The 27415-nt window shown below is 38.5% G+C and overlaps 3 protein-coding genes across 5 annotated transcripts in view; 1 reads left to right on the forward strand and 2 right to left on the reverse strand.

The window, feature by feature from the left end:
* Nucleotides 1–304: 304 nt before the first annotated feature.
* Nucleotides 305–22268, reverse strand: SKA3 (spindle and kinetochore associated complex subunit 3). Of its 2 annotated transcripts, none has more exons than XM_059903284.1 (9): nucleotides 22101–22268; nucleotides 18500–18561; nucleotides 18227–18392; nucleotides 14647–15046; nucleotides 11002–11087; nucleotides 5174–5259; nucleotides 3727–3930; nucleotides 2184–2314; nucleotides 305–472 (listed from the first exon to the last, which is right to left on the reverse strand). In XM_059903284.1, the coding sequence occupies exons 1-8, from the start codon at nucleotides 22201–22203 to the stop codon at nucleotides 2186–2188; spliced, it is 1236 nt and encodes a 411-aa protein (XP_059759267.1). In that variant the 5' UTR covers nucleotides 22204–22268; the 3' UTR covers nucleotides 305–472; nucleotides 2184–2185. The 2 variants fall into 2 exon arrangements, with proteins under 2 accessions (XP_059759267.1, XP_059759266.1); XM_059903283.1 differs by lacking the exon at nucleotides 305–472 and adding an exon at nucleotides 934–1884.
* Nucleotides 22255–23799, forward strand: MRPL57 (mitochondrial ribosomal protein L57). Its single transcript, XM_059903290.1, has 2 exons — nucleotides 22255–22420; nucleotides 22531–23799. Exon 2 carries the CDS (start codon nucleotides 22536–22538, stop codon nucleotides 22842–22844), a length of 309 nt encoding a protein of 102 aa, XP_059759273.1. The 5' UTR covers nucleotides 22255–22420; nucleotides 22531–22535; the 3' UTR covers nucleotides 22845–23799.
* ZDHHC20 (zinc finger DHHC-type palmitoyltransferase 20) overlaps nucleotides 23735–27415 on the reverse strand; it is a 71201-nt gene continuing 67520 nt past the window's right edge. For both annotated transcript variants that reach the window (XM_059903286.1, XM_059903285.1), the window contains one exon: nucleotides 23735–27228. In XM_059903286.1, the coding sequence (XP_059759269.1) occupies nucleotides 27221–27228 (8 nt within the window). In that variant the 3' untranslated portion in view covers nucleotides 23735–27220. The remainder of the gene's footprint in view (nucleotides 27229–27415) is intronic.

Here is a 27415-nt window from a genome sequence, read left to right on the forward strand (position 1 = left end):
ACCAGAGGGAGGAGCAGCTGAGGGTCGAGTCACACGGGGCGGCCCTGGAGGCCACGCTGGGACCCTGGATTCATCTTGAGAGCAGTGGGAAGACACTGAAGGGTAACGTTTGAAGGTTGATAAGCCGGAAGCATCCTAGTTCTAGGGAGCAGAAACTAAGATCACAGGAGGAGAGTGGTAAGGGCCAGGGAAAGAGAAATTCTGGACAGACTGAATTGAGGGGCCATCACAGGGATTGAGGGGCCATCACAAGACAGGTGGACACACCCAGCAGGCCGTCAGAAATGATTAATGGAACGTTCTTTATTTCCCATCTTCAAAAACCTGGTTTCACTCACACCCCCTCTGGCTGCAGCACCATTTCTTCTCTCCCTTCTTGAGCAGAACTCATGAAAGGAGCGTCTCGGTCCATGACCTTTGCTTCCTCACCTCCGACCTTTCCAGTCCACTCCAGCTGTCCGTCCTGAGCACCCTGTCGGAATTAATCAGTGCTGTCAGTAACAGCAATTTTGCCAAGTCCAGTGGTAATTCTGTCTTGTCTTGGATTCTCAGCAATATTGATAGAATCGATCACTCAGCTTGAAGTATTTCCTTCCTACGTCACCAGCTTCTTCTTCGTCTCCTTTGCTAGATTTTTCTGCCTCTTTCCATCTTCTAAAATGGAACTCCAGGACTCAGCCCTGCGTGCACTTTGAATATACTCCCTCCTTCAAGCAATCTGTCCATTCCGTGGACTTAGGTACACAGAGCCATGGTAAATAGTGTATAAAAGGCTGATATAATTTGGGAGTCACCATCGTATACAAGGCTGACCAGAGCTTACCTGGAAAAATAAAACTAAGTATCTTGAATTTTACATTGTATCAATATTTAGCAAAAAATTATTACACAGTAGTTCTAGAACAAAGAATAAATTGTTTTGTTTTAGTGACAATTTTCTGACAAAACGAAGATTCACAATGTGACAAGTCTTCACATTTGACTTTCAAGGCCCAACCATAAAAGAGGATAATCTTTGCTGCATCAACTTTACTTAGACCGGAAGGATCTTGGGCTCCATGGACAGGGCAGCCTGGAGCTCTCAGACAGCTCTAGAGGCACAGCGGACAGCCCAGAGATGAGCACCTGGCCAGGAGGAGTCCGGGGACCCTCCACAGAGCGTGAGGCTCAGGCTGCTGGGCCGCGAGCCGGACGGGGACCTGGAGAGGTTGCAGCCGTGTGCTGGGAAGAGGTGATTTGAAAGGATGAAGCTGACAAGTAAAAATAAAACATCCGTCCTGACAGCAGGCAAGTGTCTAATTCCGAATGTCCGAGACACCTACTTCAGTATAGTTACCTAGGCCTGTAAATTCCTCTCTTCCTAAATTAATTTAAGCTGTCATTTGTAAACAACAGTGCCTTAAAAGAGCATTGTCGAAATAAAAGGTGTAAAAGACTTGGGACAGTCATGAGAGGAGGCAGAAGGGCAGAGCTAGACCCAAGGAAGCCCAGGTCTAGCAACAACTGTCTAGCCCAAGAAGACTGAAGGTGGCCTTATCTGAGTAGCAAACAGTAACGTTTAAATTTCAAAAATTATTTATCCTGCTTCCTAATGTTACTTAAACCATACTCTTCCATTAGGCAGGGTAAATTTGAAATCAGTGAAATAGTAATGATCTTTCAAAACTGAGTAACTGAACTACACGTCAACAAGCCTGAGGTTAGACTAAATCAAACTTAATAAAAAGCATTTTATGACATCAGTGTCCATGCTCATCTTTAATATGAGTTGGATTTTCAAAAGGGGAAAGATGTCGGGGAATGTGAAAAACAAAGCAAGAGCAGATTTGCTTTCACCTCATTCTGTTCAGTTTCTATAATGGAAGGATGGATCCACTACCATTTCTGTAGAAAGATACAAATAGAAAATATCAATTAGGTATAACCAATAGCCTTCAACGAAACAAATGACACGACACTGAAGCCATCTACTTTTACACTCATAATATGGTTGGGAGTAGATTCCCAGTGACACTGTAAAACATGGTAGTGTGGGAGCCTGAGATGCAGGGATCACGAATTCTGGACCAAAAGAGAGATGGGCTGTTACCTAGCTGGCAGATGTCAATTACAGATGTTTATTACCATTCCAGTGTTCTCCTCAGATAACACATCTAGTCCCTTTAGGATGGGAACATACTCACTTTCACCAGTTTTCTCTGTTGCCAGCGTTTCGGACGTCCTGTCCTTCACACCGAGGAAGGAACACTTTGCTGGGTGGCACTTCTCTAACTGCTACCAGAGTAGCTAGGTTTGAGTTGTATTTTGATAAAATCTAAAAGAAAAGCAAACTCCTTTCACCAAGTCATACGAACAACATAATATAAATTTGGAAGCTGTTATAAAACATTCAAGAAAAAGCCAAGGAAAATTTGAAGATCTGGGTTATTTAAAACAGTCAGAATATTTAGCAGCACAGACGTTCAGCGGCACAGAGATGGAGATATTAGAAGTTTAACTTGGGTGTAGCGGGGATTTCTAAAGCTTCTAAATGTACTGCTGGGTTAACGGAAGCAAGCAGCAGTGCATCCCTGAGAGCAAATCAAGCCTTTACAAAGACGTTAGGGAAATCTATATAGGAAAGAGGTGAAATAAATGCTCGAAAGAAAGATCGTCAGCTATAAAGATTATAAAAACAAGAATCTGAAATATCAACTATAATTTTTTCACAAAGAGGTAATACATTAAATGCAAGGTTTCCCTCCTTTAACACAGAAATGAAGAGAGAAGGATCACTATGGCAAACTGGAAACTGTATAAAATGCCTATAGACAGAAGATGCTCCTTCCTCCCTCAGTTTATTATAGTGCCAGGAAAGCAGAAAAGACAGAGAAAGAAGGATAACAAATACTTTACTGATGTCTTAGGATGAGTCCCTTCCAATGGCATTTGGGTATTTCCCCAAGTAGCTTTACCCTTCTCAATAAGCTAGGAAGGTCTCTAGAATGGTTATTAAGAATTCCATTTGCTTAAGCAATAACTCCCCAACACTGTAACTTTTATCAAGAGGGGATGCTCAAAGAATCAGGCTGGTAGTTATTTAGTAGAGTCGGTAGTTGCTATAAACCAGTAACAGACTACTGGTAAATTATGTTGTACTAAAGAATCAAATATTCTATGGGAATTCCCTGGCGTTCCAGTGGTTAGGACTCGGTGCTTTCAATGCTGGGGCCTTGGTTCAATCCCTCGCCAGGGAACTAAGATCCCACCAACCTCGCGGCGGCCAAAAAAAAAAAGAATCAGATATTCTAATATATTTATACAAATGTTTCTCAAACTGAGGCCCAAGACATCTCAAGTTCAAGAAACACTGATACAAGTTATTCATGATACTCCAACTCTGGAGAACTGGAAGGTAAATGACATTTCTGACTTTGCTAGAAACACCAATGGAAACAATGGTCACCATGGTGATCACATTTGAACAATGATTAGAAAATATTATAAGAATACATTTCAGAACATGAAGTTAAAGAGAAAATGCCTCATGAGGGAACAAAGGCATGATGACATCACTAGCTTGTGCTCAGCTCTGAAGAGCCTTAGCCAGGTGGTCTTAGACAGGCTTAACAGCCCAGAATTTAGATTTAGATCCAAACCAGCACATTAGCCCGATGATAAGTAACACAGTTAAATATCATTTTCAGGTATTTTCGCAGAAAACAAACAATAGCCTAGAAAAATAACCTGGCGAATATCTTCTGGAATTGTAGTTACTTCTGGAGGTGTAGGTGTTCTGAGCAGATTCTCATAAGAAGAAATCGTAGGAGAAGAGGGATCTGCAAAATTCTCAAAGCACTCGTCTGAATTTAAAACTAACGATGTACTGTCTTTCATTTCCAAGTCATTTGATGAACTATTTGTTTTTGATAATGCATAATTTGTGGATACCTATAGCATAAAAAGAAATAATTAAATTATGGTGGTATAAAGTAATATAGTAAATAAACATTGTTAGTCAATTGTTAGTTCTGTTGTGATCTCTAAGTAGGCCCCAAAATGACCCCCTCTTCCCTGACCGAGAACTAAATAAAATCAAGGACACAAAGAAATGGCATATGGAGGAAAAAGTACCATCGTCATTACTGAAGGCTGAGCAAGAGCTTCATGTGAAATCTAAATAGGCCTGTTGGCTGAACCCCAGATTTAGACGGATTCACCACCCAGACTCAGGCAACACTATCCTGGGCCAGGTAAGAGTCGTAGGAGGATGAGCTACGCCCTCACTGCTGCCAGGGAGAAAGCCCATTCATGCCAACCCGGCCCGTCCCCCTAGGGCAGCGTCAGCAATGAGGCCAGGAACATAAGCAGTGGATTACCACAAGTCGCATGGTGCTATTTAAATTTAATTATACATTAATAAAATTAAACTGAAAATTAGCTCCTCGGAGGCACCAGCTACATTTTACGTGCTCAGCAGCTAGCTACCACACTGGACAGCACAGATTACAGAACATTTCCATCACTGCTGGAAGATCCACTGGACGGCCCAATCTACCATATTGGTTGTCTTAAGTGTTCATACCAACTTTAAACAGGGCTGAGGTTCTGATTACATAGTAAATTTGTTCAATGGGAAAAATTTGGAAAAAAAGGCATAAAAATCACCCACAGATAACCACTTTTTGGTGTCTTTCTATCCATTCTTATTCCTTAAAATAAAATATATGTGTATGTGTGTATTTATATACATACACATATATATCATTTTCCATATCATTAAATATTTCTTGAAGACATTCTTTCTGTATGTTCTTATCTGTTTTTCAAAACATCCTAGTCACATGACACTGGCTCTTATGGATTTACCGTAATATATTTTGCTTCCCGTTTATCATTTGACATTTAGTTTGTTCCCATATTCTGCTCTTATAAATAACACTATTCTTCCCTCTATAACTTCATTGTTATAAATCTTTGTCCCAATGTGCCTTAGAATAAATTCTGGTTAAAGGGTATGGAAAAATTTTAAAGCTCTTGATAATTGCTGCCGAATGACCCTCCGGAAACACTGTAAATATACTCCCAAAGGCTACAACAGTCTACGTTTTTTAAACAGACTGTTAGAGTCTGGAAATAGTGTATCGAATTCACTGGGGAAAAGATTAGCACTTTCAATTTTATGGAAGTTTACCAAAGCTGTGCTGTTCTTTGTAGAAGGGATTTTCAAACCAGGAGTGCAGAATGTAGGTGCCACGGGAGAATGTGTATGCTTGGCATCTAGAAGACATACAATGGCATGAAATACATATTTGAAAATAAGGCTGAAATAAAGATTTTAACTTTTATATTATAATCTTTGTCAGTTTAATTTGTGCACTTTATTTTTAATAATTTAAGAAATTATAACTATTGTGTACTTGACAAGAAAAAACAAAACTGTCATATTCACAATCTAATTATCATTAGCACTAGTAAAAGTTCAGCAGGGTTGCAAGATGCAAATGCAATACACAAAAATGAATAGTTCTAGTATAAGATCAACAAACAATAAAAAATATATATGAAAAAGAATATTTTTCACAATAGCAACAAAAAAGATAAGATACCTACATATAAATCTGTTAAAAACTGTGTAAGACCTTTATGGGAAAATCAAATTTCTGAAGAAGAAAAAGGAGGAGGAAGAGGGCAAGGAAGGCCACTTGCCCTCCAAGATACAAGGACTTCCTCTGTAGGTGTAGTAGCTAAAAGCAGTGTAACACTGGCCAAGGATGGAAGAACTGGCTACTGGAACGGAAGAGAGAACCTAGAAACAAGAACATGTGTATATGGACATTTGCTATCTGTAACAAAGTATGCAAGCACCCTAAAAATACCAAAGAGAAAAAGTAAACATGTTAGCAAAATGATCAAACTGGCAAAAGTTTATTAAGTCTAATCATCAAGTGCTGAAAAAGATGGAGAAACAGGAACTCAAACACTCTTGGTGAGAATAAACCACAATAGCCACTCTACAGTGACAATTTAGCATTTTCTAGAATAAGTAAAGATGTGCATCCCCTTTGATCTAGAAATTCTACTCCAAGATGTGAGAGACATGTGTCCAAAGGACAATTTAACTAGAGCACTGCCTGTAACAGTAAACAAAAAAAACAAACAAAAAAAACAATTTAACTATCCCTTAAGAAACAAATGAATAGGGACTTCCCTGATGGTGCAGTGGTTAAGAATCTGCCTGCCAATGCAGGGGACACAGGTTCGAGCCCTGGTCCGGGAAGATCCCACGTGCCGCGGAGCAACTAAGCCCATGTGCCAGAACTACTAAGCCTGCGCTCTAGAGCCCATGAGCCATAACTACTGAGCCCGCATGCCACAACTATTTAAGCCCATGCGCCTAGAGCCTGCGCTCCACAACAAGAGAAGCCACCGCAATGAGAAGCCCGCATACCGCAACGAAGAGTAGCCCCTGCTTGCTGCAACTAGAGAAAGCCCACGCACAGCAACGAAGACCCAATGCAGCCAAAAATAAATAAAATTATAAAAACAAAAAAAAACACAAAACAGAAAACCAAGGAGGCTGAAGGATAACATTCTAAAATATATCTTACAGGAATCTGAGGAAAAAAATCGAGGAATTAGGAAAGAAGTAATATTATTAAAGAGGTAATGTCAGAGAATTTTCCAGAATTAAGGACATGAGTCCTTAGCTTGAAAAATCATGGCTTCACAGGCGAATTCTATCAAACATTTAGAGAAGAGCTAACACCTATCCTTCTCAAACTCTTCCAAAATATAGCAGAGGGAGGAACACTCCCAAACTCATTCTATGAGGCCACCATCACCCTGATACCAAAACCAGACAAAGATGTCACAAAGAAAGAAAACTACAGGCCAATATCACTGATGAACATAGATGCAAAAATCCTCAACAAAATACTAGCAAACAGAATCCAACAGCACATTAAAAGGATCATACACCATGATCAAGTGGGGTTTATCCCAGGAATGCAAGGATTCTTCAATATATGCAAATCAATCAATGTGATACATCATATTAACAAATTGAAGGAGGAAAACCATATGATCATCTCAATAGATGCAAAGAAAGCTTTCGACAAAATTCAACACCCATTTATGATAGAAACCCTCCAGAAAGTAGGCCTAGAGGGAACTTACCTCAACATAATAAAGGCCATGTATGACAAACCCACAACCAACATCGTCCCCAATGGTGAAAAACTGAAACCATTTCCACTAAGATCAGGAACAAGACAAGGTTGCCCACTCTCACTATTATTCAACATAGTTTTGGAAGTTTTAGCCACAGCAATCAGAGAAGAAAAAGAAATAAAAGGAATCCAAATCGGAAAAGAAGAAGTAAAGCTGTCACTGTTTGCAGATGACATGATACTATACGTAGAGAATCCTGAAGATGCTACCAGAAAACTGCTAGAGCTAATCAATGAATTTGGTAAAGTAGCAGGATACAAAATTAATGCACAGAAATCTCTTGCATTCCTATACACTAATGATAAAAAAGCTGAAAGTGAAATTAAGAAAACACTCTCATTTATCATTGCAACAAAAGAATAAAATACCTAGGAATAAACCTACCTAAGGAAACAAAAGACCTGTATGCAGAAAACTATAAGACACTGATGAAAGAAATTAAAGATGGTACAAATAGATGGAGAGATATACCATGTTCTTGGATTGGAAGAATCAACATTGTGAAAATGACTATACTACCAAAAGCAGTCTACAGATTCAAGGCAATCCCCATCAAACTACCAATGACATTTTTCACAGAACTAGAAAAAAAACTTTCACGATTGGTATGGAAACACAAAAGACCCCGAATAGCCAAAGCAATCTTGAGAAAGAAAAACGGAGCTGGACTAATCAGGCTCCCTGGCTTCAGACTATACTACAAAGCTGCAGTAATCAAGACAGTATGGTACTGGCACAAAAACAGAAATACAGATCAAGGTAACAGGATAGAAAGCCCAGAGATAAACCCACGCACATATGGTCACCTTATCTTTGATAAAGGAGGCAAGAATATACAATGGAGAAAAGCCAGCCTCTTCAATAAGTGGTGCTGGGAAAACTGGACAGCTACATGTAAAAGAATGAAATTAGAACACTCCCTAACACCATACACAAAAATAAACTCAAAATGGATTGAAGACCTAAATGTAGGCCAGACACTATCAAACTCTTAGAGGAAAACATAGGCAGAGCACTCTATGACATAAATCAAAGCAAGATCCTTTTTGACCCAACTCCTAGAAAAATGGAAATAAAAACAAAAATAGACAAATGGGACCTAATGAAACTTAAAAGCTTTTGCACAGCAAAGGAAACCATAAACAAGACGAAAAGAAAACCCTCTGAATGGGAGAAAATATTTGCAAATGAAGCAACTGACGAAGGATTAATTTCCAAAATTTACAAGCAGCTCATGCAGCTCAATATCAAAAAAACAAACAACCCAATCCAAAAATGGGCAGAAGACCTAAATAGACATTTCTCCGAAGAAGATATACAGATTGCCGACAAACACATGAAAGAATGCTCAACATCATTAATCATTAGAGAAATGCAAATCAAAACTACAATGAGATATCATCTCACACTGGTCAGAATGGCCATCATCAAAAAATCTAGAAACAATAAATGCTGGAGAGGGTGTGGAGGAAAGGGAACACATCTTGCACTGTTGGTGGGAATGTAAATTGATACAGCCACTATGGAGAACAGTATGGAGGTTCCTTAAAAAACTAAAAACAGAACTACCATATGACCCAGCAATCTCACTACTGGGCATATATATACCCTGAGAAAACCATAATTCAAAAAGAGTCATGTACCACAATGTTCATTGCAGCTGTTTACAATAGCCAGGACATGGAAGAAACCTAAGTGTCCACTGACAGATGAATGGATAAAGAAGATGTGGCACATATATACAATGGAATATTAGTCAGCCATAAAAAGAAACGAAACTGAGTTATTTGTAGTGAGGTGGATCGACCTAGAGTCTGTCATACAGAGTAAAGTAAGTCAGAAAGAGAAAAACAAATACCGTATGCTAACACATATATATGGAATCTAAAAAAAAAAAAAGATCATGAAGAACCTAGGGGCAGGATGGGAATAAAGACGCAGACCTACTACAGAATGGACTTGAGGACATGGGGAGGGGGAAGGGTAAGCTGGGACGAAGTGAGAGAGTGGCATGGACATATATACACTACCAAATGTAAAATAGCTAGCTAGTGGGAAGCAGCCGCATAGAGCAGGGAGATCAGCTTGGTGTTTTGTGACCACCTAGAGGGGTGGGATAGGGAGGGTGGGAGTGAGGGAGACAGAGGGAAGAGATATAGGGAAATATGTATATGTATAGCTGATTCACTTGTTATAAAGCAGAAACTAACACACATTGTAAAGCAATTATACTCCAATAAAGATGTTAAAAAAAAAAGAAAATTCATACTAAATTCTAAACATAATAAATAAAAATCTTATAGACTACCAGGAAAAAAAAGACAGATTTTCCACAAAAGAAAGCTAATCAGACCAATAGCACTCTGCTCACCAGCAGCAATAGATACCAGGTCACAATGGAATACTTTCTTTAAAACGTTCAAGAGAAACAAGCTGTCAATCTAGTCGTCTATATCCAGCTAAATTATCATTCAAGAATGAGCGACGACATTGTAAATCTACTATACTTCAATAAAATTTTTAAAATAAGTAAATAACATAAATGATAGCACAGGAGGGAAAAAAAAAAAGAATGAGTGACACAAAAAAAGGGAAATCTAAACCCAGAAGGAATGAGTGGGATAAAAGAAGCAATGGTAAACAAATTACTAAATTTTAGTAAGTAGAGACTATAAAAACTAATAATGACACTTTCGTGGCATAAAAAATAGGGTCAAACTAAATACAATAGAAACTCTATTAACAAGCCTCCACTTAACCAAATTACTAATGGGTAAACGTAAGCATTCTGTTCCTTCCGTGAAATATACTGCTGATGGTATATTAAAGGATTTCAGTTGGTAAGCTATTCTTTAGAAAATCCATCCCACTTCAGAAGGCCTAAAGATATTCTCCTTTATCATTTTCTAAAAAGTTTATAGTCCATTGGGAATTGATTTCTGAGTATGATGTGAAGGAGGTAGTGGCTCATTCTTTCTCTTTGTTTTTAAAAAAAAAAAAGGCCTCTATTCAATATAATCATGGTCTTATAAGTTGAGCTCAGCTTACTATGAGTCAGTTGTATTTTTTCAAACCTGTTTATACCAGCAATATTTGTTAATTTAATAACAAGTCAGTGCAATTAGCACAAAAAGAGAATTTTTCTGAAAACATGTCCAAAACTTTGGAAAGACCTGATAGATAAGTTACTTTAAAAAAATTTCCAATAAATTTGGTATAGACCAGATGATTATAAATAAGTATTCAGAGAAATCATAAAACTCTAGGATTTTTCATTTTATATTATGTGAAAACCAGTGTTTTCATGTTTCCTGGGACAAATATGAAAACACTACATGAAAATGATTTTAAGTTTTTGTACTATTAAAAAAACCCAAAATTTGAAATGGTAGCTGATGTATTCTGGGTGTGGTTTACGTAAGGAAGATAATGTAGAACTCTAATCAATAGGCTGAAGCTAAACTAAAACAAAAAAAGGTATTATTGGCTCTACATCAAAAGATTGGTGAATGAATATATATGTTTTAAGTTAAAATGTTAAAAACAAACAAACAAGCTGAAAAATACTGAATACAATCAGGAAGAGTATGAAAAACATACCAGAAAATTATATTTCTCTTGTATGAAATCATGCTGAACCTGAATGGAATGGCACTTCCTATAATTCAATATTATGAACCGAGAAGATGCAGAAGGCTGTTAGAATGTCTAAGGTGATAGAACCATATTTTGGTACAAAGATAGTCTGAAAAGAGTACAGCTGAGAAGTAACTTGATTTTCACACTTACCATTTTTCTCCAATGGCTGGGTTATGGGGCCAGGAGTGGCAAAGAAATTATTGTTGGTCACTGGTTCTGTTTCTATGGCCTCCTCACTGGCGTGATTCATAAGGGAATAAATGTCAAAAAAAAGTTAATATTAAACTTCTGGAAAAAAATTTAATCTTACTATATATCATCAAGTCTGGACAAATATTCAGTTATGTTTTATGGAACAGTAGTCCCATGGAACAAATTGTTTTTTTGTTTTTAAATGTATATCCATGGCTCAAAAAAAGGTTAAGAACCATTTTGTATTGACAGTTTTGACTTAGAAGTGGGTTGAAAGTCTTTAACATAGGGACTTCCGTGGCGGTCCAGTGGTTGGGGCTCTGGGCTTCCACTGCAGGGGGCACAGGTTCGATCCCTGGTCGGGGAATTAGGATCCCACATGCCGTGCGGCCAAAAAAAACCAAAAAAACTTTGACTTAAAGGAAAGCTATGAGTTCAACACATTAGTTCAAATATAGGAATTGTATAGCTCATGGCTTCAAAATCATAAAGTGGAATTTTATACCAGTATACAGATAGAGATTAAGAACATTTTTTTAGACTAAGAAGACTGATCCTGCCATCTTAAGGTAGTTCTAGCCAATTACCCAGATGTCTGAAATACAGTTATAAAGAAGAATATCACTGAATACTAGAAGATGGTTCAATTAACCAACTGTCCTAGTGTAACTTACTGGATAATCTTTACTTCAAAAACACCTTCAGTATATATTAAGTTCTTATGTAAATTAGAGGCTGTTTCTGGGCTATTCTGTTCCTGCAATCGGTCCATTCTGTCCCAATTTTATACTGCTTTACTTACTGTAGCTTTATATATTTTAATAACTAGTAGGTTAAGGACCCTCATTACTGTTATTTTTCATTATTTTCTTAGTTATCCTTACTTTTTATTCTTCCAAATAATTTTAGAATAATTCTGTCAAATATCCCTTTCTACCTTAAAAAAAAAATCCCAAGGTTTTATTGTAATTGTATGATATCCATAAATTAACTTGATATGATTGAACATCTTAATTATAGTCATTCTATTCAGGAATATGGTATATTTTTCCATCCTAATTTTCCCTTTATATAACTCAGAAATATTTAATGGTTTTATTCATATAGGTCTTTCACATACAATTGGCATGAGCATTTTACCTGTTTCAAATTTCAATGATTTTCCCCCCTGTATTTACCAACTAGTTATTAATAAAATATAGGAAAGCATATTACTTTAAATAGTTATAACTATAAAAAATATATCATCAATATATCAGCTTCTTTCTTGAACTTTTATTATTTCTAGAAATTTTAGATGTGACTTTCTCGAGTTGCCCAGGCACAAAACATGGCCTAGAAATACATCAGAGTAATACTTATTTCTGTTTCCTATCTCATTACATTGGCCAGAACATCAAGAATGACATTAAAAAAAAAAAGTTTAATAATGGTAACAGATAGCTTCACTATTAAGTTAGATATTCATATTGTTTATTATGTTAATGAAGTATCTTTCCACTTAGAGTTTGGCCAAACAATTTAAATGAAGAACAGGTGTCAAATTTCATAAAATTCCTTACTGAGGAATAATAATAGGATAATCTATTGAGATTATTCTAGTTTTTAATTAGTTAATTAATTTTATTTTTGGCTGCATTGGGTCTTTGTTGCTGCGCATGGGCCTTCTCTAGTTGCGGTGAGCAGGGGCTACTCTTTGTTGTGGTGCATGTGCTTCTCATTGTGGTGGCTTCTCTTGTTGCAGAGCATGGGCTCTGGTGCGCAGGTTTCAGTAGTTGTGGCTCACGGGCTCAGTAGTGGTGGTGCACGAGCTTAGTTGCTCTGCGGCATGTGGGATCTTCCCGGACCAGTGCTCGAACCCGTGTCCCCTGCACTGGCAGGCAGTTCCTTAACCACTGCACCACCAGGTTAAGTCCTCTACTTTTTTTTCTTGTTGAATCATAGAAATGGTGTATTTTATGAGTTCCCAAATATTAAACTATCTTTGCATTCCTGGGATAAGCTTAACGTGGAAGTTATGCATTATAGTTTTACTATTCTGTAGAATGCAATTTATGAGTAATTTAATTGGGATTTTAACATCTATATTCACAATTAGATTGGGCCATAGCTTCCTTTAGTGTGCTCTTTCTGTGTTTGTATCAAGGGTATATCAATCTCAAACTGAACTGCAGAGTTTTCTGTCTTATTCTAGTTTTAGAAAAATAACTTTTTTTTGAGTGTGTGTTCCAATAAAATTTTATTTACAAAAAATAGGCAGTAGGCTGGGTTTGGTCTCTCGCTATAGTTTGAAGACCCCTGAGAATGACAGTTCTTTTTAAAAATCATTATTTTCATAGTATCTCATTCTTAAGGCAGTTTATAATTTTTTATCCATTATACCCCACTAACTCTATGTAAGCAGGATGGGTATGGTTGTATCCATTTCACTAGCGTTTGTTGAGTCTGAAGGTCCCCAGGTTAGGTGTTGGCATCTGAACTAGAACATATGTCTCCTTCTCAGAAAAAGAACTTTTATGTAAGATGGAAGGTATATGTTCTCTGAAATTATGAAAGGATTCATCTAGGAAACCATCTGTGCCCAGAGCTTTTTGGAGCTACTTCTCTGATAACTTTTCTAGTTTTCGTCTCTGATTTTTGGTCTATACAGGTTTTCTAATTCAAGTCTGTTTTGATAATTTTGTGTTGTTTTCAAAACTTTTTCATTTATCTGAATTTTCTAAATTTCCCAGTATTATACCCTATAGTATTTCTAATAGCTTGAAAAATAAAAAATATAGCCCATAGTTCCTAATTTTGCCATTTGCATTAATGTTTAAATAAGAACCAATTCTTCAACATATCAATTTTACCCTTCTGAAAATATTTTGTAATGACATTTTATCTTTAGTGTTTACTCCCTTCACTTTTCCCCACAGTTGTGGGGTTTTTTTCTGACACTTTGAGTTGAATGTTTATTTTCTTTCTTTAATAACTACAGTTCTTAAAAGTATGGATTTATATGTGGTACTGTTGTGATATGCGGTATTTTCATTTTCATTGTAACTCATTAATTACCACTTCCATACTAATCACTCCCCATCTCTTTAGTCTAGTATGGAATTCATCACTGTGCTTCAAATTCATATTAAAATACCTAAGCTTAAGAGCACCTCAAAACCAACATGTAAGGAAACGCATCACCTTTACTGCATCCCAAGCTGCAGGTGTTCCTATTTTAGTTCCCTAGCATCACTTCAGGCAACACAACAGAAATCTGTGATTTACCCAAGATCCTCTTCTCTTCCCAAGTCTCCATACCAAATCAGTCATAAGTTTTTAATAATTTTACTTTTTATTTTATCCCTTCTTCTCTATCGTACCATATACCATCTGTTTTCAGGCTCTTACCATTCCTTCTATATCTTCTAACCTGAGGAAACTAATAGCTCACACTTTACTGATGGAATTGGTGATTCAGAGAAGTTTGAAATATGAAGTATCTGAAAGATCTTTGAAGGAAAGATATTGTCTGAGACGTATTTCTTCTAGGGAAAAAAACATCAATAAATACAAAAGATTTAGAAAGTTAGATAAAATGCTCCTTTTAAGAAAGCTGCTTACCTGTTATTCTTCACATTTTTAAGTCCCATTGTGTAATCTTCATTTAAACACATAGTATATTCAGAGATACCAAAGTGTTCTAATTTAGGAGTCACACACTCAAAATCATCCATCTTTAGTGCACATTTGGGAGTTTTTACTAGTGGCCGTTTGGAAAATGGAGTTAAAATTTTTGGCTCTTCCTTCTCGTTGTTTACTGCCTGGGGAGGGTTTGGCAGAACTTGGGATATCATGTACCGCTCAAGTCCAAAATCGGAAAGTTGTGGACTACGGGGAGGCTTCTCAGAAACAGAACTGCTTGGAGGAGCAGAATCCGACAAATCACCCTTCACATCAGGCTTCTCAGGATTGTCACGTTTATTGGACTCTGGTTTAGAGTCAATGACTTCTTGCTCATCCACTGGGAGGAAAAATCAAGGTCATATTCTGGTCAAACATCAGACTAGAAAATGTCATATACTAAAACCACATAAGACAGCTCCATTTGAAATGCCCCAAATCAGCAAAGGTCCTAGCTCTCTCCTTATTTTCTAAGGTTTTATTTCAATTGTCCCTTTAAATTTCTGACATGTACCGCCTCGTCCACCCATATCTCATCTAGGTGACACATTAGAGAAGGGGAGTAAACGAAAATGTTAAAAGATGAAAAAACAACACTCACAAATAGAAGTGTCATTTCCTTACTTTCTCAGTTAATGTGATTTACTAGTCTTAACATATTATGAAACTATCTTATCATGTAATGACATTTAATTACAGTGTGGAATTAACTACAATCTAGATTTAACACAAAGTAAAATATTATTTTAGATTTCTAACTTACAGATGGCCTAAGGTAAAAAGGAAAGACTGTTACACAAATATAAATTTTTAACCTAAGTCAGTCTGGAACACCTGTATCAAAAACCTACTTGAGAGAAATCAGAGGAGAAATTAGTGAGACAAGTAGTTTCTCAGTCTTTAATAGGTTATACCTGACTCCAGACCCCCACATGCTTAACCACTACACTGTACATCTCAGACTAAATAACTTTACTAAGAACTATACTTTTCCCACAGTCCTCTGCCATTTCCTGGGTATACCAGTGGTTAATAAGTTTGGTGTGGAACTTAGGTTGGATCCAGGATAGCACTTACAATGCCAAGAAAGAGTTCAAGAAGGAGAAATACTAGTTTTTGGTGTGAGAGACAACAGAAAGTGAAAGAGGATACCTAGATAGAAGGTAAGTGGATTTGGTCAGGATTTGGGCAGAGATTAATTTAACAAATGATAGGGCTTCGGTGAGACAGTGAGACAGCAAGGTATAAAGGTATAAAGTAGAGAATGGAATGGTGGAAGAAAATGCAGAATGACAAATATAAAATGTGTATTAAAGAAATGTAGTATGAAGTAGAGAAGGAAAATTAACCAGTAATTGGAAAGGGCTGATAGAAAGAAGAGACAGAAGAGAGGGTAAGATGAAGGAAGAGAACTAAAATGTATTTAGAATCCCCGATGGGATAGGCATTTTTATATTTAATTTTTTTTTTTATTTCTCTCTTTTTTTTTTTTTAATTTTTACTCCATTTAATTTTCATATTAACTGCTCCAAGCACAAAAAAACTTTGAATATTTTTTCCTCATTTAAAAAATTAAGGTACTTAACAACATTTTGGAGAACATTCAGCTGATAGAATTTAAAGAGCCAAGATCTGAACCCACATCTTTTGATTCTAAATGCTGCCATATGTTTAAGCATTTGGAGGGAGTTATTAATAAAGAGATTTGTTTTAGATGATTTTGAACAGATAACATTTGGCTGCTAAATGGGAAATATTAATTGTAACAATCATACATATTTATTGAAAGAAATGGGAAATAAAATTTTCTAAAGTTTCCTGTTTGTTGCATCTTTTTTAAGAAAATACCGGGAAGGGACTTCCCTGGTGGTCCAGTGGCTAAGACTCTGTGCTCCCAGTGCAGGGGGCCCGGGTTTCCTACCTGGTCAGGAAGCTAGATCCCACATACTGCAACTAAGACCAACGCAGCCAAATAAATAAATAAATAAATATTAAAAAGAAAATACTTATACTTTTTTTTTTTTTAGGAGTCATTACAGATTGAAGGAAGTGAAGGATTGAAGGAGGTGAAGAGGTACACACTTCTTCTATGAAGATATTACTTTCCTTGTTTTGATTGGCAACCGAAATGAACTAGGATAGGATACTGTTTTTTTGTGCATGATATGCCACGACATGTTAAATGTGAAGGATGCACCATTAAAAAAAAAGTTATAAACTTGGATTTCGTGGCTTTTGGCCCTTGGAAGAGCTGCTGATTCAGAGCTGTTTTGGCATTGTGCTTTCTGTTAATTTTGAGAAATGTTACAAGAACTACCAAAAAACCTATTGTTGAATTTATTATAAGGCTGTCACTGATGAGTTTAACAAAATAATCACCATTATTACTACCTCTTAGGGAGGTATTAGCATCTCTAGTTCACTAGTGAGGAAAAGCAATTTAGAGAAATTATCCAAGGTCACACATGTAGTAACTGGTGGAACCAGTTTCTGAGTAACCAAAGTCAACCTGTCCACACCAAAGTCAACTGAATTCTTTCCATTATACCATGCGGATTATTTAATATACCTTCATATATATCCTCGATATATACATATTTGTTGAATCTAATTAATGTTTTATTTATGTACAAAGACTCTCATAACAGAAATGAAGACACTGAAGCATATTGAAATTAGTTACTCACAGTTATGGGTATAACAATAACAATAGTTAACAATGGGTGATTAGCATACGAGGTACTGTTCTAAGCAAATTTTATCTCATTTAACCCTTATACAGCCTCAGAGGTAGATACTATTAAACATATCTACTTTATAGGACTTCCCTGGTGGTTCAGTGGTTAGGACTCGGTGCTTTCACTGCCGTGGTCCTGGGCTCAGTTCCTGGTCGGGGAACTAAGATACTGCAAGCCATGTGGCGCAGCCAAACACAAAAAAAATTCTCTCATTTATAGATGAGAAAGTGAGGTACGAAGTTAAGTAACTGGTCAAAGATTCATATAGCTAGTAAGTGGTGAAGTTAGAGATGTGAACTCAGGCAGTTTGACTCTAAATTCTAAACCATCATGCTATCCTACCCTTCATTAGAATTTTAGAACTAAAAAGGACTTTATGAATTTATATAGCCAAAAATCTCTCATTCTATGGAAGAAGAAACTGAGAACGAGAAAAGTGAAATAGCATGCCTTAAGGTTGGTCTCTCAGCTGTTTACTGGCAGAGCTGACCAGAAACCAACTATCCTCAAGTCACGTAGATTTATCTTATACCCTTCTTTCATCTAGCTTTGTGCTGGTTCTCATCTAGCATTTGCAAAGGAGAGCAAGGACTGTCTTTATATTGCACCACTGATCAGCACTGCATCCAGAACACAGTGATTGCTGAATAAATGATCAAAGGACTATCACATAATGGCAGAGTCAGAACTAGAAACAATGGCCAAGCCTATAGTAGTCTTAATCATGCTGCCTTCTCTCTTTAATACTAAAACAAATGCTATAAAATGCAAGTTATTCACACCTGAATTTTCCTTGGCACGTGGATTATATCCATACTTCTGGAAAAACTCTCTTATTTTCATGATATCCATTGAATTTTTTTTCATCAGTACTTTTGTTGCCTTTATGAAACCAATGCTTTCTTGACTTTCCAAGCTTGCTTCATCAAGAAGAATAATGACATCATCCTTTTATGAGGAAAGAAAGTACATTTTAATTTAACTTTTGACTAAGTCTATTTAGTTTTTTTAAATTACCACATAAAAATGATAAATTAATATTGTAGGATTGATACCTTTAGAGTCCGGACTTCTGAATGAAGGTCATGTAAAACTCTCATTGGATAATCTTCAAAGTCTTCAATATGAATATTGAAAGAAAAAAGTATAACAAGGAAAAGGAGGAAAAAGAAAGAAAATGTAATTTAGTATAGTTTTTTAGAATTATAAAATCCTTGTAGATACTTATTTATAATTTATATCCTGTCATTTGCAAAGAAAAGTGTTAAGACTTTTCTTTAAAATTTTTATTAAACTATAACATACATACAGAAAAGTATAGAAACCATAAGTATATAGTTTGATGAACTTTCAAAGTGAACATACCTACGTAATCAGCACTCAGATCAGGGACTGGAGGAAGGAAGAGGGAATGCAGTCCTACTTAGCTGTTTTTCCTTTATGGTGAGCACGTTTTGGTTCCTATTTTTAAAATCTTTGCCAGTGACAATGCTTTTGTTTTCTTCTAAAAGCTTTATCGTTTGGCCTTTTGCATTAATTAAATTAAATTAATTAATTAATTTATTTTTTGTTGCATTGGGTCTTCGTTGCTGCACGCGGGCTTTCTCTAGTTGCGGCGAGCAGGGGCTACTCTTCATTGTGGTGTGTGGGCTTCTCATTGCAGTGGCTTCTCTTGTTGTAGAGCATGGGCTCTAGGCGCATGGGCTTCAGTAGTTGCGGCACGCGGGCTCAGGAGTTGCGGTGCACGGGCTTAGTTGCTCCACAGCGTGTAGGATCTTCCGGGACCAGGGCTCGAACCCGTGTCCCCCGCATTGGCAGGTGGATTCTTAACCACTGCACCACCAGGGAAGTCCTGGCCTTTTGCATTTAGAGCTACAATCCATCAGGAATTGATTTTTGTGTATGGCAAGAGGTAAGGATCAAGATGCATTCTTTTTTTTTTCCATATGAGTGTGCAATTGACCTGGCACTGAAAAGACATCCTTTACCCACTGTACCATCACCTTTCTTATTAATCAGTTGGGCATATACCTAACATAGAAGCAGTTTTTAAAAAGATTTCTCTTTTCTAAAACATGCCTCCTTTTAAGACCATCTCCTTCCACCTGTTAAAAGTTGACCAGGGGCTTCCCTGGTGGCGCAGTGGTTGAGAATCTGCCTGCCAATGCAGGGGACGCGGGTTCGAGCCCTGGTCTGGGAAGATCCCACATGCCGCGGAGCAACTCGGCCCGTGAGCCACAATTACTGAGCCTGCGCGTCTGGAGCCTGTGCTCGGCAACGAGAGGCCGCAATAGTGAGAGGCCCGCGCACCGCGATGAAGAGTGGCCCCCGCACCATGATGAAGAGTGGCCCCCGCTTGCCACAACTAGAGAAAGCCCTCGCACAGAAACGAAGACCCAACACAGCCATACATACATACGTACGTACATACATACATACATAAAAAGAATGTAAGCAGACAAGAATAGCATTAAAAAATTTTAGAAAAAAAAAAGTTGACCAATTTTCACATTTGTAGAGATGTGGATGGACCTAGAGGCTGTCATACAGAGTGAAGTTAAGTCAGAAAGAGAAAAACAACTATCGTATATTAACGCATATATGTGTAATCTAGAAAAATAGTACAGATGAACCGGTTTGCAGGGCAGAAGTAGACGCATATGTAGAGAACAAACGTATGGACACCAAGGGGGGAAAGCGGGGGTGGGTGGTGGTGGTGGTGGGATGAACTGGGAGATTGGGATTGACATGTATACACTAATATGTATAAAATGGATAACTAATAAGAACCTGCTGTATAAAAAAAAGAGTTGACCAATTTTCGTTAGGAAAATGCAAATCAACAACACAATGATATTGTATTTCATACCACTAGAATGACTATAATTAAAAAGACAGACAATAACAAATGTTGATGGGGATGTGGAGAAATTGCAACCCTCATTCATTGCTGGTGGAAATGTACAGTGATGCACTTTGGTAAACAATTTGGTCGTTCCCCAAAAAGCTAAACACAGATTTACCACATGACCCAGCAATTCCACTTCTAAATGCACACCAAAGAGAACTGAAAACATTACGTTCACATAAAGCGTTGGCACACGAGTGTTTACAACAGCATTACTCATAATAGCCAAAGTAGAAACGACCCAAATGTTCATCAGCTGATGAACAGATAAACAAAATGTGGTAAATCCATACAATGAAATATTATTCAGCAATAAAGTGTAATGAAATACTGATACATGCTACCATGACAGGGATGAACCTTGCAACACTTCGCTAAGTGAAATGTCAGTCACAAAAGACTACAGATTGTACAATTCCATTTATAGGAGATGTCCAGAATAGGCAGATCTAGAGAGACAGAAAGTAGATTAGCGGCCGCATAAAGCAGTGCGGCAGGTGGGAGCAAGATTCCGGGGAGTGGCTGTTAAAAGTCGCCGGGGTTTGTTTTGGGGGGTTATGAAAATCTAAACTCAGTGTGATGATGGTTGCACACCTCTGTGAAGATACTGAAAACCACTGAATTGTATCCTTTAACATGGTGAATTTTATGAGATTCATAACTGTGATCACAGAAGGCGATTTTGGGGGATGTCCATTTTCTCTAATTATCACAATTCCATATTTTCCGTAATACATGCGGGCCAGGAATTGAAAAAATTATTCCAACTTTTTCTTGTAAAACGAAAAGGAAAAAAAGAATGTGTGTAACCAGGCAATAGATTGGTAAGGAGATAAATTAGCACAAGCTTTATGGAAAACTATTCAGCTATGTCTAAAAAATCCAAAACCATTAATACAGTTTTGTGTCTTCTAGCGTTATCTCAACTACGTAAACAAAGTCAAGCAAAACAAGCAACGCTAAAAGTAAGGATGGTAGAAAAGCTACTGAACTATTAATAGCTGTGTCTTCTGACAGTTAAGTTATAGCAAAGAACTACTTCTGCGTTACCTCAAATTTTTTGCCGTGCACATATATTGCTTTCACAGGCACAAGCATAAACATTTTTAAATGGCTGGAAAACTATTCATAATATAGTTAAAGGAAAGTGAGTCTGCGTCTACAGGGTGCGAAATTTTAAGGCGGATTACAGTTATGACGCACAAAATAATCTCAAAATCTGCACTACTCTTGCAACAACTTCAGAAAGTCTCTAATACAAACGTTAGTGGCGGAGGATTTTGCTTTACCTATATTTTTAAAAGCAGTACTGCGTATTAGCTTTCGTTTTGGCAGTACGGTTTGTTGGGGAAAATACACGGCAACTGTGGACCATCTGGGTGAGACCAAAGTCACTCTACATGTCAAGAACAGGGCTGAGCGGCTGCTGTTAGAAGAAACGTTTCATCTTCTCTTGGTCGTATTTTTCGTGATAAGCCCCCACTACGTGCACTTGAAAGCTCGTCGTGTGTAAACGAGCGCGTGCATCGCGAGCCCAGCCTTCCGGCTCGATTAGGGCTTTGGTTCCTAAGTGCGGCTGTTTCTCCGCCCCGCGTCCCTGGCGGGGCAGAGGCTGCGCGCAGCGCTGGGCGGGCCCGGGGGTGCCTGGGGCGAAGGGCGCCGCCGCCTCCCCCGGGAGGGCTCCTCACAGTCAGCCGCCTGTCGGTCGGCCAGCGCGCGCGCCAGCGTCCCTCACGCGGCTCACTCACCGCTGTCCTCTCCGTCCAGCGCTCGCTGCAGCCGGGCCGTCTCGCCGTCCAGGGTGACGGCCAGAGACCGCAGCTTCCCGCAGAAGCCCCGGATCAGATCCATGGACGAGCCCGGCACTCGTCCTCAGTGCCCGCGCACGTTTGAATCCCGGCGCCGGAAACGCCATTGGTTCCGCGACTCGCGCAAGGCCCTTCTCGCGAGAGCTGAAACTTCGCGCGAGGAGACGGGTGGCGCGTCGGGAAAGCGCGCTTCCGGCTTCCAGCTTCCTGCTTCCGGCGTCGTGTGCCGGCGTGCGGAGGGTGGCTCTGACGTGCGGCTGGTGAGTGTTGGGGCGCGGGTCGGGTTGGCCTACGGGCGACGGCGGGGCTCCCCTCTCCCTTCTCCCCGCGGCCGGCGCGCCGCCGACTCCCGCTTCTGTACTCTCGGCAGGCGCCATGTTCCTGACCGCGCTCCTGCGCCGCGGCCGCATCCCCGGCCGACAGTGGATCGGGAAGCACCGGCGGCCGCGGCCCGTGTCGGCGCAGGCGAAGCAGAACATGGTCCGCCGCCTGGAGGTCGAGGCGGAGAACCACTACTGGCTGAGCCGGCCCTTCCTCACGGTCGAGCAGGAGCGCGGCCACGCGGCGGCCCGCCGGGCGGCCGCCTTCCAGGCGCTCAAGGCGGCGCAGGTGGCCAGGTTCCCCGCGCACCGACGGCTGGAGGACCAGCTCGGCCACCTCAAGGTCACCGGGAAGTGGTCCTGACCCGCGCCACGCCGCCTGCGTCTTGCGGCGACGAGCGGGAGCCTCTGGCCAGAGCCCCACGGAGCCCCGGCCAAGCCGAGCGAGTGTCTGCGACGGAGACCCCGGGCCCGCGCTCCCCACCGCCCGCAGTGTGTCTCGGTCGGATCGCGTCTCGCTTCTCTGCCCTGAGGACGGAACCGGGCGGCATCCGCGTCACACGGCATGCGGAACGCAACCTGCGCGCAGCTGCGATGAAGCTGCCGACCGCGCTCTGGCATCTGGGCCTCGGTGCGAGATTCCGCCGGGGGCTTTGCCGTGCATGACCGCTGACCTTCTGCCGACAGGTCTTGCCTAAGCGGACATGAAAAAATCTACTTTTCCAGTTAAACGCGCTCCTAAAAATAGAGGTTTCTGGTGAGATTTGCTCCTAAAGGTGGACAATTGGACAGCGTCTATTTTGGGGGACTTCCCCCGGAACTAAGACCCTTTAAGCCAGGCGGCTCAGCCAAAAAACAAACCAAATAGTCTTATTTTAAAAAAATCAGGTTGTCACCTCAGTATTGAAATTTAAGGATGATTTATGTATTTTGGATATGAGTCCTTTTTCAGGTATTCTTTTTTCCAGTCTTCGACTTTTCATTCTTTTAACAGAATGTCTTTCAAAGAACGGAAGTTCTTAGGTTTGATGAAGGGGACAATTGAAAATTGTTTAATAAAAGCTAAATTAAAACCTGTTTGATAAAGCCGCGTGTGCTCTGGCGTAGGTAGACCACAGTGTCGTCGTACTCGGGTCGTCCCCGTGGTTGCCCAAAGGATCAGCCCCATCGCTTTCCCAAGGCAGCACTGTACCTTGCCACACCTGCCAGGTGACTAAAGCAACAGCCATCCCCTAACAACAACAACAGCAGCTGTTCAAATACAGGACTTTATTTATTTATTAATAAAGTAATCGTTATTATGATTTTTGGAAAAACAAGTTTTAAAATGTTCAGCCTTCGTGTTAATGTAGGTTAGGCCACCCAAAAGACAAAGCAAAGATAACATTAAGTCATGGTCCAGCGTTACACTTATGAGAAACAAATACAAGATTTACGGGACATGATATGTAAAAACAACCAAAGTAAACTGTATTTCAAATTTGTTTATATAAAAACATATTAAAGATCACTTTAAAATAGTGCCCACCTTTTCTGTAAATGGGCATAGACTAACCTGCAATCCCGTACAAATGTGATAAACTCAGCAGCTTTCTGAAGCTTTTAATACAAATACAATTCCTTGCTTCTTTATGCAACTCAACAAAATAATATAAAGTGAAGTCGTTAGAAAAATATGGACCTTGCTGAATCTATCTTGCATTTTTAATTTAAGTTGGAAAATATAGTTCAGATCGTAAGAAACACATGAATTTCAGATTTACATATTAGCTGTATCTTACAGAATATGAGATACGGCCTTTATTTTGGCTGAAATGCAAAAATATGGTTAATTTCTCTAATAGATTAGTTAAAAATACTTTCCATTGATAGCAGTGCTAGTCCTAGAACAAAATGTAAGCAAAGCATATTTGTAAGTCACTTGTGTTTTCAGCGCCCCAAATATGCAGATCCTAACAGCCCTTAATATGCATCTGCTTTAAAGATGACTGAAGGGAAATCTCACATGACTGACTGAAAAATCTGCAAATCCTACAAACAGTCAAAATCTGCTATTAATAGAAATAAATTCAAGTAAACATTGCATATTTGATTTAAACTAAGTTAAAATTAACTTATGACACATTGGATCATAACCACTAAATATGTAAAAGGATTTTAAAAAATCATCCATATGCAAAGATGAAACTCTACTATGTAAGCGGTGCAAGTTCAGTGACCACTAAGCTGTAGCTGCTCTTTGGTTTGGCACAGTGACAGTGGTCAGATGCCTCAGGTACTGAATATTCAAGTAAGTTTGTACCCACGTCAAACCAAGTTTCCTGTCTAATTTGTTTTTAATGGCAATGGCAAGACCTGAAATTCAACTTTATTTTCCTTAAATATCACAACTGTTCAAGTGTCTGAAGGAACAGAGACAGTACTAATGAATTTTGACAGGGCTTCATTTTGACCATTTCTCTGCAAAGGTTGGCAGCACTCATCAATCCCAGAGAAATACCAAAGAGGCAGCCTGTCCCTGATTCCCATACCACTTGTAGGCCCTTGCTGAACAGTCATTAATATGTACAGCTAAACGAAGCCAAATATTTAGAACGTGGCAAATGTTGGCCATAAATTAACTGAACCAAAGGTAACTAAATTAAAAGGCTTTAGCTGAAAATTCCTGAAAAGGTGTTTACTATGCTATTAAGATGATGTTAACAGATACTGAAAGAACTGAAAAAGAGAGAAACACCACAAAAGCACCCAAATAGGTTAAAGGGAAAATTAAGTTTCCTCAGTTGTTAATCAGGTGCATGCAAATCCTCTGACCTAAATGTAAAAATACCCACAAGAAGTACCAGGACATTTCTGAAAGCAGTCACTTACGTTTAAACATTTACCATTTCCTTATAATACTCAAACTGCCACACTGATGTTTCTGGTTGGTAAATCGATATCCCTTAACTCTCCTAAGTTTTCTAGAATCAAGATTATTAAGACTACAGTGTTGAAATAAAGATAGAAGTTGTATTATAGTATTCCAAACTATATTTTCAAAGCTAACTCATTCCTCTAGTTCAAAGGGGAAAAAAATTACTTCCTTTTAACATCTAATATTAATATAGCCCATGGAATTAGACAAATCCTATAAATTATAAACCTGGAATAGTAGGCTATAAAATTTATGCTACATTAGGAGATTATAGAGCTATCCCTAGTATATTGTTTGGCGTCCAGAAGGAACTCCAAAAATATCTGTTGGACGAATGTTAAGTAAGGTATTGTGCAAAATTAGAAATTAAAGAATGTTAAAGGTCGTCCAGTCGAAATCATTCGTAATACCCCTCTCCCCAACCCTGTTTTATAGACAAGGAAACTATAACATGTTTTTACAGACGCTGGTTAAAACTGATGTCCACCCACTACTGGAAGCAATCATTTTAGCTTGTGTGTGGCTAACTAAGCAGAGTATAAAGCAGGAGTAACATCTGTATATTGTTTCTCCGCTATAGGACAACTGTATTTTTCTTTAGAATTAATGCAACGATCCCTGTCACTTAGATTGGATTTCAAAAGGAAAAGGGGGATAAGTGTCTAGGCAGAAAGGGGTTGCTGTTAGGAAGTCAGATTTAAAATCCTGCATGTAAGAGTGGAATCCACCTCTCAGAGAATGGAAGTTCGAGTGACTACTCAAGTGAGAATTTCCTTCTTGAGAGCAGTGTTATGCTAAACAGTTTTACCCTAGTTCACATTGTATTTTATGTTGCTGTTTAAGCTATTATAGGATTACTGTACAAAGTTTCAAAGCAAATTTCAGTCATTGCCTAAATTGAAATTTGAAAGTCAACTCAGCAGCAGGCAGCACTCTGAAAACATACTTTAGCAGCTTTCTGTAGCTTGTCTTTCGCTTTACTTTTCTTCTAGCCACTTCTACCCAATCCTACAGTGTCCAATATTTCTATAGCACACGTAACCTTTGTTTCCCTACCTGTATAAATACCCATGAAAGTTCAACAAATGAGTATATTAAAAGCAGAGAGAAACAAAAAAATTTCTTATACTGCCACATTTTCTTTAAGCCTTGGGCACAACACTGCACATGGTTTAATTAATGCTTAGAACTAAGCCTTCAATGAATTATACAAACATGCTCCATGTTTTAAATGATTAGGTATCTAAATCCTTCTGAGTGTTATTTTATAGCCAACAATAAAAAAAAATCTTTAGTAAAAATGTTGAAAAGTATAAAACAGTAACTATAAATTAGCAAACACCAAGTTGTTTTTAAAGCAATTATTTTCTTTTTCTTACCCAGTACAAGCACTTTCAGCCACCATACTGACCTAGATGTACTTCACTTAAGACAAGTTTTCACCTTGTGTTTCTGGAGTGAAAATTTATATGGATACTAAGAAACAACTCTAATAATGTAACTCAGGTATCAAAAGAATACATACGCCATGTTAACATGTGACCTGACAGCTCATATTATAGCACGTCATAATACGTTATTATGAGTAAATGTTATTTCCAAAGTAAAATTAAGTCACTCTGTAGCTGGACGTCAGCGTTGAACAAATGGGCTATTTTAAGATTAAGGCACCTTCCAGCTCTGGAGTAGTGCATCTGCGGAGCCAGCAATCTGTACAAAGGTTTCCTTGTTTAAAAAATATATCTTCATTTATACTTCAATTATTGAATTCCATTGATCATCTTCTTGCATATAAAACTGAAAATATTCCGTCCATAATGTTTTTATAAACCTATAAAACCAGAAACAATTATTGTTAAAACTTGATTTTGTATTTCTGAAAATAAGATTTATTAAATAGTTCTTTGGGCTAAGGTATAAAGCTGCTAATACAACACAAAAGGAAAGAAATACTTTAATATTACTAATATTCTAATAATAATAAAGGTTTTTAGACGCTGTAAATAAGGGACAGATCA

Source organism: Balaenoptera ricei, chromosome 18 (assembly GCF_028023285.1).
Source record: "Balaenoptera ricei isolate mBalRic1 chromosome 18, mBalRic1.hap2, whole genome shotgun sequence".
NCBI classification, from domain to species: Eukaryota; Metazoa; Chordata; class Mammalia; order Artiodactyla; family Balaenopteridae; genus Balaenoptera; species Balaenoptera ricei.